This window comes from Loa loa (assembly GCF_000183805.2).
Source record: "Loa loa unplaced genomic scaffold supercont3.61, whole genome shotgun sequence".
NCBI lineage: Eukaryota > Metazoa > Nematoda > Chromadorea > Rhabditida > Onchocercidae > Loa > Loa loa.
Window position 1 is genome coordinate 128,744 of NW_018108241.1, and position 13,097 is coordinate 141,840.

The 13,097-nt window shown below is 33.3% G+C and overlaps 4 protein-coding genes across 4 annotated transcripts; all 4 read right to left on the minus strand.

Annotated features, from left to right (window-relative positions):
• Window positions 1-2,049: 2,049 nt before the first annotated feature.
• Window positions 2,050-6,564, minus strand: LOAG_08203 (hypothetical protein). Its single transcript, XM_020447641.1, has 10 exons — window positions 6,483-6,564; window positions 5,523-5,718; window positions 4,259-4,422; window positions 4,100-4,189; window positions 3,957-4,017; window positions 3,429-3,546; window positions 3,134-3,264; window positions 2,794-2,893; window positions 2,378-2,528; window positions 2,050-2,145 (listed from the first exon to the last, which is right to left on the minus strand). Exons 1-10 carry the CDS (start codon window positions 6,552-6,554, stop codon window positions 2,113-2,115), a joined length of 1,116 nt encoding a protein of 371 aa, XP_020302150.1. The 5' UTR covers window positions 6,555-6,564; the 3' UTR covers window positions 2,050-2,112.
• A 2,783-nt stretch (window positions 6,565-9,347) lies between these two features.
• LOAG_08205 (hypothetical protein) lies at window positions 9,348-9,956 on the minus strand (the record flags this gene model as incomplete). The annotated part of the gene is made up of 2 exons (XM_003143735.1): window positions 9,348-9,502; window positions 9,896-9,956. 2 exons carry the CDS (start codon window positions 9,954-9,956, stop codon window positions 9,348-9,350), a joined length of 216 nt encoding a protein of 71 aa, XP_003143783.1.
• Window positions 9,957-11,212: 1,256 nt separating this feature from the next.
• Window positions 11,213-12,390, minus strand: LOAG_08206 (CMGC/GSK protein kinase; the record flags this gene model as incomplete). Its single annotated transcript, XM_003143736.1, has 2 exons — window positions 11,213-11,734; window positions 11,839-12,390. 2 exons carry the CDS (start codon window positions 12,388-12,390, stop codon window positions 11,213-11,215), a joined length of 1,074 nt encoding a protein of 357 aa, XP_003143784.1.
• Window positions 12,391-12,722: 332 nt separating this feature from the next.
• LOAG_08208 (hypothetical protein) lies at window positions 12,723-12,934 on the minus strand (the record flags this gene model as incomplete). The annotated part of the gene is made up of 1 exon (XM_003143737.2): window positions 12,723-12,934. Exon 1 carries the CDS (start codon window positions 12,915-12,917, stop codon window positions 12,723-12,725), a length of 195 nt encoding a protein of 64 aa, XP_003143785.1. The 5' UTR covers window positions 12,918-12,934.
• Between the last annotated feature and the right edge of the window lie 163 nt (window positions 12,935-13,097).

Genomic DNA, 13,097 nt, shown 5'->3' on the forward strand with positions numbered 1-13,097 from the left:
ACACACACACACACACACACACACACACACACACACACACACACACACACACACACACACACATGCAGCTCATAGCCAAAATACTTATTGTGCTTATAAACAAATCACGTCATCTCTTGCACAAACCACAAAAACTTCAGTTTGTTAATAGTAATAATGACAATAATATAATCCCCTTAATGGACAGTTCATAAAAATGACCAGTGGTAAACACTCTATTCTAAGGACCATTACTTCGGACATTTCGTGTAATAAACTATTTTCTAGCGATTATCGAGAAACATACGCAGAAAAAGCACGATTTTCAACCTTAAAGCTTTAAAAAAAAAGGAAATATTTGTCTTAATTTGTCTCTCTAACAACTCGAATGAACTAAGATATTAGTGAGTGTGCTGTATGCAAAAACTGACATTTAATGACTGATAGGAATTTGAAACTGGACAGAAATAATTAAGTAGGAAATAAAAATATATGCACCTTGTACACCTTGCACTCCATAAAAATATATGCACCTTGTACACCTTGCACTCCATAAAAATATATGCACCTTGTATACCTTGCACTCCATAAAAATATATGCACCTTGTACACCTTGCACTCCATAAAAATATATGCACCTTGTATACCTTGCACTCCATAAAAATATATGCACCTTGCAGTATGCAAGGTGCATATATTTTTTTTACTGTTATGCAATAGGAAAAAAAAACAGATGTATAGATTGAAATGGTGATTCGATTCCAATATTTAGAAAAACAACGATAATGAAATTGCTGTAATGTGCTTACATTCGTTCTGTTTCCTTTATCTGTTATACAACCTTAATTTATTTTACAAAGTGCATGCGATTTGAATAGAAATGATGAAACGCAATGTGCCCTATTGTAAAATGACCCGAAGAAATTATCCGATATTAGACAAAATTTGATAGGTCTTATTTATGTCTTAGTTAGCATTCCATGCCTTATTTCTTCTCCCTTCTCCATTTCGATACATAATGGTTATTTCAGAACTATGGGTTCACAATCATACATTCTTTTGTCTCGTATCGAATGGATGATGAGTAATACCGCCGCTCCGCTCTCTTAAGTTGTGAATTGGTGCAGAGGAGATACCAAATCTCTAACTGGTAAATAGTCTTTCCTCCATCCTTTACGTTTTTTCTTTACTTACCTATTGACTGCCTAATTTCATGACTTACTCTTATCAGTCGGAAACCTTACTAACATCTATTGCCCAAATACTAAAAAACAATTCTTAGATCTAACCACATTTTGCACATTCGATAAACCGTACACAGCAGAATCGCAATAATCATCAAAACGATTTAGTATTTGAATCCATCAGTCATTTTAATCTGAAATTCAGTCCGATCCTTTAAACTTGCATGTCGAAATTTCGGTACCCAGCAAACCCGAATTAGTGATTTGCCGAATTACAGAACCAGTCCAAAGATGTGCTATTGTGATGATTTCTGTTTTGATTGAAAGCATACACAGTTCGTAAAACATTTGAATCATAGTTATTTTGTATGCCTACTTCTTGGGATCGTTATCTGAACTGACATTATAGTAGAATGAATCCTCTCCTTCGTTGGTATTTGATATAACAATGCAGTAGAATGAATCAGTCATATTCGTTCTTCAGTTCTCCAATGTCAAGATGACTTCCAATGCCTTCTTTCAGCACTTTGTTTAGTCTTTTTTTTATCTATCAGAAAAGAGTAAATTTATTTTCTGAAAACAGGAATAGTCCAAAACGTATAGTTTGTTTCACTTCGTTTTCATTAAAATACAATTAAATAACAAATTCTTCTCTGTCATAAGTCTTAATCAGCACAGATCAAAATTTTAGTTGTAGATTCGAATTAGTTTAAGTCAGTTCGGATCGTTTTGATCATCAGTTACAATTTATTCCTTAGGAAACTTTGATTAATTCAGTTCTTCTTACTAGCTGGCAACTTCTTGGACTGTCATTTCTTATATATGCGTTGGACGTGTAATTTGAATATGATTTCATTTTTGAATAAGTTTTATTCAAAACATTTCACTTCAAGTAAACAACTTTACTGCTCGAGAACGTGTCAAAATGACATAATACCAATTCGTTTCATCACGAACATTCATGATGATTCATTAGTTCAAACTGAAATTTGCTGTGAATGACAGAGTACAGAAGTCCTTCATAGGATCATTTAAATCTGTATATTGAATTCAGACATTAAAAATTTAAAATTATTTTCCATTTTTTAGTGTCTGAAATTTACATATAAGGATGTCGTCAAGCCTTCAACTGCAAATGCACTTTTGAAGTACTTATTGGAATTTGATTTTCTTGGAATTCTAATCATTGGAAAAGTTAGAGCTCAATTTTTTACCTGCTGAGAAATAGAATGCGGTATAATAATATTGCATTGGGAATCTACTTGATTCAAATATGTGAACGTTGATTTGATCGAATCAAGCGTTTGACTTGTTACCATGCCAGCTATCTCCATGTCCCCATTTTGGTCCGACTCTTCCTCTATTCTAAAAATTGAGTAATTTATTCGGTTAACAAAGTACCTGAAAGACAATGTTATCTTCTAACTTCTTGTCAACATAATATTTAATATATTTTCACTAAATATTTCATTGGAATGCATAAAGACATCTTTTTTTTTTGGACAATATATTAATATAGTTTTATTATCGTCCTCAACAGAATATAATTTAACTGAATTCCATCCTATAATTTCATGCTCTAGCGCTTAAGCGCGCAGAAATGAATAGATGAAAATTTTGAATAGCTCACCGATGAAGAATATATTTCTGCTGTGAATCAGGCTCAGATATTGAGTAATCTAGTTCTGGAGAAAATCCATAAATTTCCATATCAATTCGCTGCTGTACTCCTGAAATATTTTGAAGTTTGAGCTTGATATTTTATCCAAATATTTTTTCAAATTCCATTTTTATTCCACTAATTCCTGTTTAAACATAAAATTGAACCTTACTTCAAGCATATATAATTTCATAATTTACACTTTGGCATTTATATCTTAGCATCTCTGAATAGAATTTGGCGTATACTAATGTAATCTTTTCCATTTCCTTTTTGCATAACTTTTTTAAATTGCTGCAAACTTACTTACCTGTTTCGAGAGAGTAAACTCGTCCTTTCTTTCCCAAATTCATCTCCCATTCACCAGCAACACAAAAACTGTCACTAATGGAAGCACTCGTGTCTAGAGGTGACCCTGTGCTGAACGATGAATCTTGCGGGCTGTAACATGCTTGACATCTAAATAGTGATAAGATTTAATAATTTAGAGGGCTAAGTGCGTATTATATCTTTCATTTTGCACTAATATTTACAAAAATGTCTGTTTAAAAGAAATGACTTCAAGCGTGTGTATGAGCGATAGGTTTTGCATTAAAAAAACAAACCTGCCAAGAGAGTTCATTGAATTGATGCTTGGGCTTTTATTCGTCTTCGCACCATCATTAATATCAAGACTGCCGTTGTTGGTTTCATTAATCGCTGGTAGCTCTTTTCGTAGTTCAACTGAAATTATTGAATAGTGTTTCGATTCTGCCCACAGATTTCCTGATTCGTCTGTATTGCTTTAAACAAAAATGACTAAAGTACTAAAATTGTTGGAATTATATTCAATAATATCAGGAAAAACCTCCACCTTTGCAACAAAGGTAAATTTGTGTATATCTCAAAGAAGAGAAGATGCAAGAGCACTGGTCAATGCAACCAGACAATCAGACTTCCAGCGGTTTGGTCAAGAAATAGATCAAAGGGAACGGTCTAAAGACTAACATCATGAACATCTCGAATCATCGAGATATGATTGTATCTAGCAGTCAGTCACTGAATAACTCGTTAAATTAGCAAAAGATATAAGAATACGTGAATTAATTAGAAAATCAAATGAATGCAAAAATAAGAAATAATATATAACTTACGCCGTGGTGAATTGACTAAAAGTACGGGTAATGGTGGTGGTGCATAACTCGGAGTTGATAACTGAAATTAGGCCGAGTGCAAAAAAATTGTAGTAAAAGGGAGAAATCATCAGTTTTCAAGCATTTAGTAAGTTAAACTCTACTTCAAAGCTGGGTGCTTTATCCTGCCTCGATATACCGCACTCACATTGATGAATTCTTTGCTGTCTTGGTTCCAAATAGGATACAGTAGTCTAAAACCAAAGCAAAATTATCCATTGACTAAAACAAAAACAATGTTTAAATATTCATAATGAACAAACTCGATCAATAGAAATAAAATCCGCGTCTAATTTATCCAGGTTTGAGGATATCGGGACATTATCATTATCTTCCACTATCGCATTGCAACCTTTCGTGGTATCATTCTCGAATGATATACCTTTACTGTCGGGTGTAGCAAGTAATGGTGCAAATAATGCGCCTCCTAAAAAATTTTAAATGAAAACTGATTCATTAAATAAAACTTATTACCGGCTCTACTGTAAATCTTAAGGCCTTGATAAATGTCTTAAATCCAAATCAGAAGCAAATCTCCTCTTTTCAATCACTGTTATAGTTAGAAGAATATTTTGTATCGCTAAGTAACTGTCCTCATTTTGGAATGTCCTTAGTCTAAGTCCTTAATCCTTAATTCAGGATATAACTCGATGAGATATTTTTGTACTAGAAAAAAATTAGGAGAAAAAGCTCTGCAATATGGGAAAAGATGAAAAGAAATGAGAATGAAAGGAAAAATGCAATTATAATGGATAGGCAAAATTTTGCAGTCTTATTCATACTTCTACACTTTATTTTTGCGCATATACATGTGAAATAGTCGCTTTTGTTTATTGCTAAATTAGGAATAAGTCTATCCTTTTCCAATTTCAGACAAAAAGAGAGAAATTATTGAAATTTTTTAAGTTGTCAAAAATTGTTTGATAGAAGATTTTAATGTGCGCAAGGATAGAATCAAATAATGCTCTCGCGCTCATTCCAAGGGTTTATTTCTTGCACTTAAGTTGCGCTGTTTGAACATTATTATAACACTTTCGATGAAGATTTGTCTCCGTTTTATTTTCGTTCTAATAGGGTGATATTAGCATTTCTTTAAGAAAGATTAATGACTGGCTGAATGCCATCTTTTTGGTTCAATCATCTAAATTCATTTCAGCCCCCTTTTCTGTTTTTCCTTTTCCCTTTCAGAAACTACAGGGAAGTAAAAGATTTGCATGGAATATTGCATTTCCATAAAGTAAAACAGATAGACGGTTTAATTCAAAATAAATTTAAAATAATGGAATAGAAATAGATAATCATAGCAGATTTGGATTTCATAAAATTCGCTAGAAATCCATTGGCCACATATTAAAACAGATTAAATCAAATCTTTCCTTCTAGTAGTGAATGTGCATCTTTAAAGCGAAATAAATTCGAACGGGTTTATATCAGATTGAAATTTTGAAATGGTATCTCAGATCCAAGTGAGAATTGATTTGTTACATGGTGTAAAGATATTTTATTGCAATAATGGTTGGAGTGAACCTTTTCTGGAATTCAATGGGACGATCATTGTTTTTCCATTGGTCAAGCATCTTGGCGGTGGTGGACTTCGCGAAGTGATTGCCGAAATGCGGTGACGTCGTAGCGATGTTTGGTCGTCACCATCTGATGCGATCATTAATGGTGTCAAACTTTCGAACTCGTCCAATCTTGCCAACCTCATGCCAAATGTGCCTTGCTGCAAAGTTTTTTCAACATCCGGCAATTTTATAACGATTTTATGTGGAGCTAACCCCAATCTAAATTTCTTTTTCTACATACATATATAGCAAGTGACTATAAATCAGTGTTTGGTTATTGTTCGATTTTAATAAGGATAGTTATTTCTAAAATGAAACATATATGTTCTTGTCCAGTATTGAAAACAGTTTCAATATTTTATCCTCTTGAAGGAAGACTAAGCGGAATAGTCATAGCAGCAGCTAGTTTGAAATATTTTACTGAATGCTATTTTAACACTAATGGTTCTTTGCTTTTAGTAATGATTCGTTATAAGTTGTTTCTGTTCAATTCATTTGGCGAATTTTTTCCATCTGAATACCAGCAATTGCTAATGTTTGCAAGTTTCGAACAACAAAATCTTTCGGTGGAATTTTGAAAAGTCATGAAATTTTTTAAATAAAATATCAGAAATATGGTTTGTGGAAAAACTAGTTTTCCACAAACCATACTAGTTCAAAAGTTTATTTGTTTAAATTTTTATTCTTTTTGTTGGTTCCTTATTGGTTTAAAATTTCTGCCGTCAATGTTATCGAGAACTTCTCGTTGACACAGTCGCAAACTACTCAAATTAGCAAAGTATCATGGTCTTGCATGCATTACAGGTAAGCTAATTTTCATAAATTAATCACTGAGTTAACTCAATTGAATAATCCACTTTTAACGTACCGTAATTTTATCAAAACGAAATTTCAAATAAAGCTCTGAAATATAAATGCTTACTCTGCATTGTTCTGGTGATTTGGCTGCTGGGCTTGCACAACGTCGTTTTGTATAGCAACATAGCACCGGCATGAGAATACCTGGATAATAATCAGTAATCGAGGAAAACTCATATTACTATAGCATGAAATTGTGTTACAACCATTGCTTGCAATCAAAAATGAAATCGTTGACAAAAATGATCGAAGTGGGCCTTAACTAAAATTGTTCGTCACAAATGTCATATATGTCGCATATCAGAATATTAAGCCAACTATTAAACTATGTGTTTATTTCAGTCGAAATTAAAGCTATCGGTAATAGTATTCGTTTAATCATTTCGACTGTCAATATCGAGCCATTAAGCTGTGGTGTTTCAAATCATTTTAAGCTTTTACAGGAAAAAAAAATTTTTTTAAATGTTTACGACCTACGGAAGAACTTTTCGAATGTTTATGACCAGAAGTGCAGGATAGGGAAACATAAATAATCCCAGGTGAAGGTTTGTTCCGGAAACCGGATATATGCAAAAAGAGAAACAGAAAGACAGACAAACAGACAGTTGGACACGTTCCAAAAAATAACAGTTACAGTTTTGTATAGGAACAATAATATAAAGGACAGATAACACTGGAACAGTACACACAACTTGTGTCTAATATCTAAATCTTGTCTTTGGCCACTACTATTAAACTCCTTAATTACAAACACAGATCCTGCTCAGATGTTAATTGCAATGAGACTTATACCATTAAGACAATCAATGCAACTTTTATGTTATTTCAAGCAGCAATCTTCTTATCAAGTAGATTTACAGAATGGTAGAAATATCTAAGAACCAATTCATAGATAAGGTTTCTCATAGATAATTTCTTCAGCAATAGTGATCATTGTAAAATTGACAAATTTTTCTGATGAAAGAAAAAAGTAAAAACTTGATGGACTTAGAAATGGAAAACATCACTGATCAAGCATATGACATTATTCATATGCCAATTAATATTTGTAATACATTATTAAATTATTTAAAGAAGTGAGGAATGAGGAAGGATGAATCATCCCATCAAAGTTCATCCTTCTGCGAACTTGAATTGGGTTTAAAAGCATGCTTATCAAGGTAAATAACTTCAGATAAAACCAGATTTTAGACTATAACGCAATTCCTAATAAACGATTTTGGCTATTCTTTAATTTCTTGAAGGCAAGAAATATGAAGGAAAAGGAGTGGGTAAAGCCAGAACTTATTTATCTTTGTACCAAGCCAGTGGATTACTGAATGAATGCTTTGCTCCTCGAGTATGCTTAAATAGGGAAAAGCTGGGCTGTCAAACTGAGTATTGAGTCTTTGCTTTTGATATCCATCTATTCCACATTTGTTTGTTTGTGTGTACATATGTGTGTGCATGTGTGTGTGCGATGTGTCTGTGTGCATGTGTATGTGCGATGTGTCTGTGTGCATGTGTGTGCAAGTGTATGTATGTGTGTGTGTGTGTGTGTGTGTGTGTGTGTGTGTGTGTGTGTTTTACCTCTATATTTCTCATAACGGCTGAATTTTTTTGGAAGTTTCATGAGTTGGATCGAAGTATTTGCAGTTTACAAAGCTTGTAAAATTGTCAATAACTTCACTGCCAATTGATTTATAATTTGGGCATATTTGTTTGGCTGATTTCTCAAAGTATACATTATGTAACATCAATAGAAATTCGTTTGAGTTTCTTAAAATAACCAACAGTTTCGAGAACTAAATTCAGGAATGTTCAAGAAAATGAAATTAACAAATTCAAAGGTGGCGATTTAAATAAGAATTAGTCTGAAATACAAACATTTTCTGAGGTTAAAAATTAGAAGAAATGTGTTCCAGGAGCCAACAATTAGCTACTACCGAACGTAGTTAAAAATGATGGCAAATGAAGACGACAAATTTGGCACTACCATGCAACAGTTCAGATTTAAATGAGTTGATGCTTATTTAAATCATGAACTGAGATTAAATTTGAAATCATAATTAAAATAAATTATTGGAAGAATGGTCAGAGTGAAAACATTGTGAATGGAACAGGTTTTTATTTTCTGTTCCAGTTTTGCATCAAGTTATTAAGTATCGATGTGGCGCATATAATGCTTCTTATCCCAGTATAAGAAAACTGTTTGAGAACATTGTCTTTTCTTCTCTATACTAGGGTCCATGACCTATGAATGCCATTACAACGACTACAACTACTTCACCCCATGGCTATCGATTATCACTGGCCACATGACAACAATATTATCTTATTTAACAATCTTGTTGAAGACTTAATATAATGATCATAAGGGAAGCATAAGTTGTGCATCTTCTGTCGAGAATGAGACAGGCCTTTGAAGATTCTGTTGAAAAGTCATCGAATACACTCGGGTCATTAATTGAGACCAGTAATTACGAAACACAAAAAGCGCAAATCTGTTGAATTTGAAGTTCGAATGCTGAAAATTTTAAGTTATTTTAAGATAAACCAAAGATAAAAGAAAAGGAATAGATCAATAGATCATCATTTATTCCTTTTGTAAACATTGCTTGCAAATAGTGTTTCATATAATTTCTTATCCATCGAAACTCGAAAAGTAAATAAGACAAGATGGACCACGAAAAAAATCAAGACACACTGCAGATTTTTACTTTGTCAAATCGATGTAAGCATAAGCTGTCATGAACAAACCCGGAAAAGTTCCATGAGAAAAAACAAAAATATAAGGATTTATTTTTTGAAATTTACTACAATGGCTTTGTTGCTAAGCAGTATATATAATGAAGATCTGATAAGCAAATAAATTGCATCCCTTAATCCAAGCATTAAACTTCGTATAATCAGTTATTTATTTACAACTGTTATGGCACTCGAAGATATGCTACATCTGGAAATCATCGAAATTGCTGTTATTTGTTGGTTCATTCCAAGAAGCCCAAGCATCGGGACTGCCCACATGAACATTTCCCATCGGTTGATTAATATTTGGTGGTCCAGGACAACAGTAAGCATTTAACGAGGTCCCACTGTGCTCTCCTCAAACTTCAAATTCTTTTCTTCATAAATAAGTTCTATCGTTGTGCATAAAATTGTATATGTGCTCATTGTTTAGCAAGGTGCGTCAACAAATTGCGCTAACAAAGAGCGCTAAATCAATGTACGCTAACAAATGCGCTAATCCTTGGAATCATAAAACCAATCCTTGAAGGATATATATAAGCCTATTCACAGCCAAATAATATTTTTCCTTTTTTATTCTCCAAATTGGTGTCTTTGGAATTTATCTTGTGGCGGCGTTTTGATGGTTAGCTTTACGCGTCAATTTATGTTTTTTAATTCCTAGTGATTACGTGACATTAATATTGTATCTTTTATCTAATGGTTTAATTACCAAAGGTGGAATGATGTTTCTTGCGATTCTGGTGTGACCTTGCGCAAACTTCCCAAAAAATACAATAATCTCCACTTTACCAGCGCGGTCGGAAAACATCCACAAATAAAAAATAGCCAATTGTAGCGAAGATATTTGTGATAAAATTTTTATTGGAAGGTTTTTTCAAATTTTGGATTAAACAAATATATCAGAAAATACTTTGAAAATCAATCAAAGAGAATAGTATAGTATATTTAGCGTAGTATTATTCAGATTACCTTTGGCAAAAAATATATTAACACAAAGCTCTAAATTAGATGACTAACACAGAGTGAAACAATCATATCCAAAAAAATGAGTGGAAAGACCGAGTATTTTAGTAGATATTATTTTTTAAATTATTCGAGAGGCAGTTTTCCTCCACAATTCTTCGTAATCACTCTGGGAAAGATTATTCAATTTGTGGATTTCACAGACATAAAATAATTGACTGAAAGCAAGGGAAAAAAGATGCTGCAATAAGTGTTTAAATAAAGTTTGATGCAAATATGAATCAGTGATTGAAAAGTAAAGAACTTATGCAGAAATACAATCAGTCTTTGGAAATTGTTCGAACGACAAAGTGATGGAAACAATTATTCTTCCATGTACTCCCGTCTTCAATAGGGTTTTTGTAAAAGCCACACATACTCTGATGTAATGCCTATCGTCATTCACGACAGTATGGGTGGCCTCTAGGAAATGTCAACTTGTTGATGCACGATATTAGAAGCATCTGAAGAACCATCTTTTTGCAATCTATTTTATTTTCGTCAATATCTATTTATTTTCGTTAATACTTCATTACTGAGTGAGTAACATTGATTATAAAGTATCGAACTTTTTAGAGGGATTTCCTTAGAGCTCCTAAGAAATCGGGAATGTACTTGCTGCAAATCAATTACTTTTGCTTTATTTACCTTGGCACTGTTTCAAGTACTACCATCAATAATATTCTAGCCTTAACATTTAAAAGCAATGTGATCGGATTATTTGCACAGCGAACTTCTTCGTTGATGTTTATTCTGAATGTACGACTAGATATTTATTTCTTCTCAAACTTATTTTTACTAAATTCAAAATTTTTGACATATTTCGGAGAATTTTTAAACAAATGTAGTTACACAACCTTTGATTTCTTTTACATGGGCTGATGAGTGACCCCAGTAACCTTATTACACTAAACTGAATTCCTGATGTTATATTGTGAGATGATTAACAGAACTTCCAGTGTCTTCTTGATTTGAAATATTCTGATCACTGATTAACCTATTGTTTTGCATAATTAAAAGAAAAAGAGACGTTTAATTTTGAAAACAATAATAAAAATATAATCATTTTAATGACTCATTCTCCTTTTCATCCGAACTGTCAGTGTCCGTTTCATCAGAATTCGTTTTTTGTGTACTCTGTTGATAAATGGTGTAATCTAGGTGTGGTATCACTCGTCCATTACTTCGTACTGGTAGCGGTATTTTCCGTAAATCATTGAAAAATGAATGTCGGAGCACATCATTACCTTTAAGTCTTAGATGAGGTTCATAAACAAGGATAGCTTGGAGTAACTGGATCATATCATTTGGTGCACCGCAAGCATTTAATATAACTCGCAAACTACGGGCACGTTTTCGGGCGTATCGTGGTTTTTTTACTTTCATTGCCTGACATTGCTCCGTGCTCGGATAACCAAATATGTCGATAACTAGTCGAGCTTGGTCCTGCCAAGTACTTCCTTGCAAGAGCACTTTACCGGTAACAAATTCGGATAACACACAACCACATGCCCAGACATCCACTGCTGTTGAATACCTAGTCGAACCGAATATCAGTTCCGGTGCACGATAATAACGTGTCACCTAAAACTAAGCATTAATTTGGAGATTACAAACCTATTTTTTTTTTTTTTTTGTAGAACCATGTCCTTCTAACATCAGCAAAAAAAGCGTTTTTCTACACTAACCTGGTATGGTGTATTTTCTTCGCTTTCTCTTAATAATTTGGCACTGCCGAAATCAGCCAATTTCAAGATTCCTTTTTCGTCATCAACAATCAAGTTAGATGGCTTGACATCCCGGTGTGCAATGCCTAAGGCATTCACGTAGTCTATAGCTGAGAACATTTGGAAGGCGTATAATTTAGCATCCAGGAGAGGGAAACGACGACCTATTTTGCTCATTCGCAGTTTGCCCATATCTGTGGGTAAGTAATCAAAAACCATGCAGTGACATGTCTCATTATTTGATTTTAGAGTGAAATGGTAGAGAAGTGTTACGATGCATTGATGCTTCATTCGAGATAGATAGTAGACTTCTGGGTTAATTACCGACCATCCTTTACCTGGCCATGTTTTCTTGATTGCAACGATCATTTCTACAGGTCTGTACAATCTAGCTGAATAAACATTAGCGAAAACACCACTTGCATGAAGATGCTCTTCGCCGAATGTAATTTCTACTTCTCTACCATGACCCGGACCTTGAACTCGCAATGCTCTGACAGTTCTCTCCATCATTTCATCCCCAAATAATTTCCAAGCTTCCAACCCTTCTAAACTCCTGATATTTCACACTACTTTGAACTGAACTTCTGTTATATTGACTTATCAAATGACATCAAACATTTATGCTTTCATTTTATACTTTTCATATGAAGGAAAATTTGCATGACATAAACTTAGCATACATTGCAACTCATTTCGTCTTCTAATAAAATCACTGGAGCATAAACTAATAAATGTTTTATTAAATGCCACCTTTCCTACCCCCTCACTATCCTATGGACCGTTTCCAGATAAAAAAAAAGGTATAAGACCAGTAATTTTCTTTTAATTTCATGACAACTTCATCAAGAACCACGTTTTTGCATACTTCTCATCTCGATATTAGCACTTTTACATGTTTTTAGTTTCGATGGATCAAAATCAGCTCCAATTGGTAATTCAACAAAATCCTGAGAAATAACTATTTTTCTGCTGCTCTTACTTGTTTGTTCTTTCCGCAGTATTGATGGACGGTTTAATGTTTTTGAAGCTACAGCCATTCGAAATTGGATGATCTACAAAAACCACACAAATACTGATTCCATTCAATTCTTTAGAAGTCTAACTTTAATCGCAAATTTTCAAAATTTTCTATGATATAATTAAATGAGGAAGATCGAGTAAGTTTCCATTAAACTGAAAGAAATAATTCAAAAAAATTTACTTGTTTTTGAGTGATT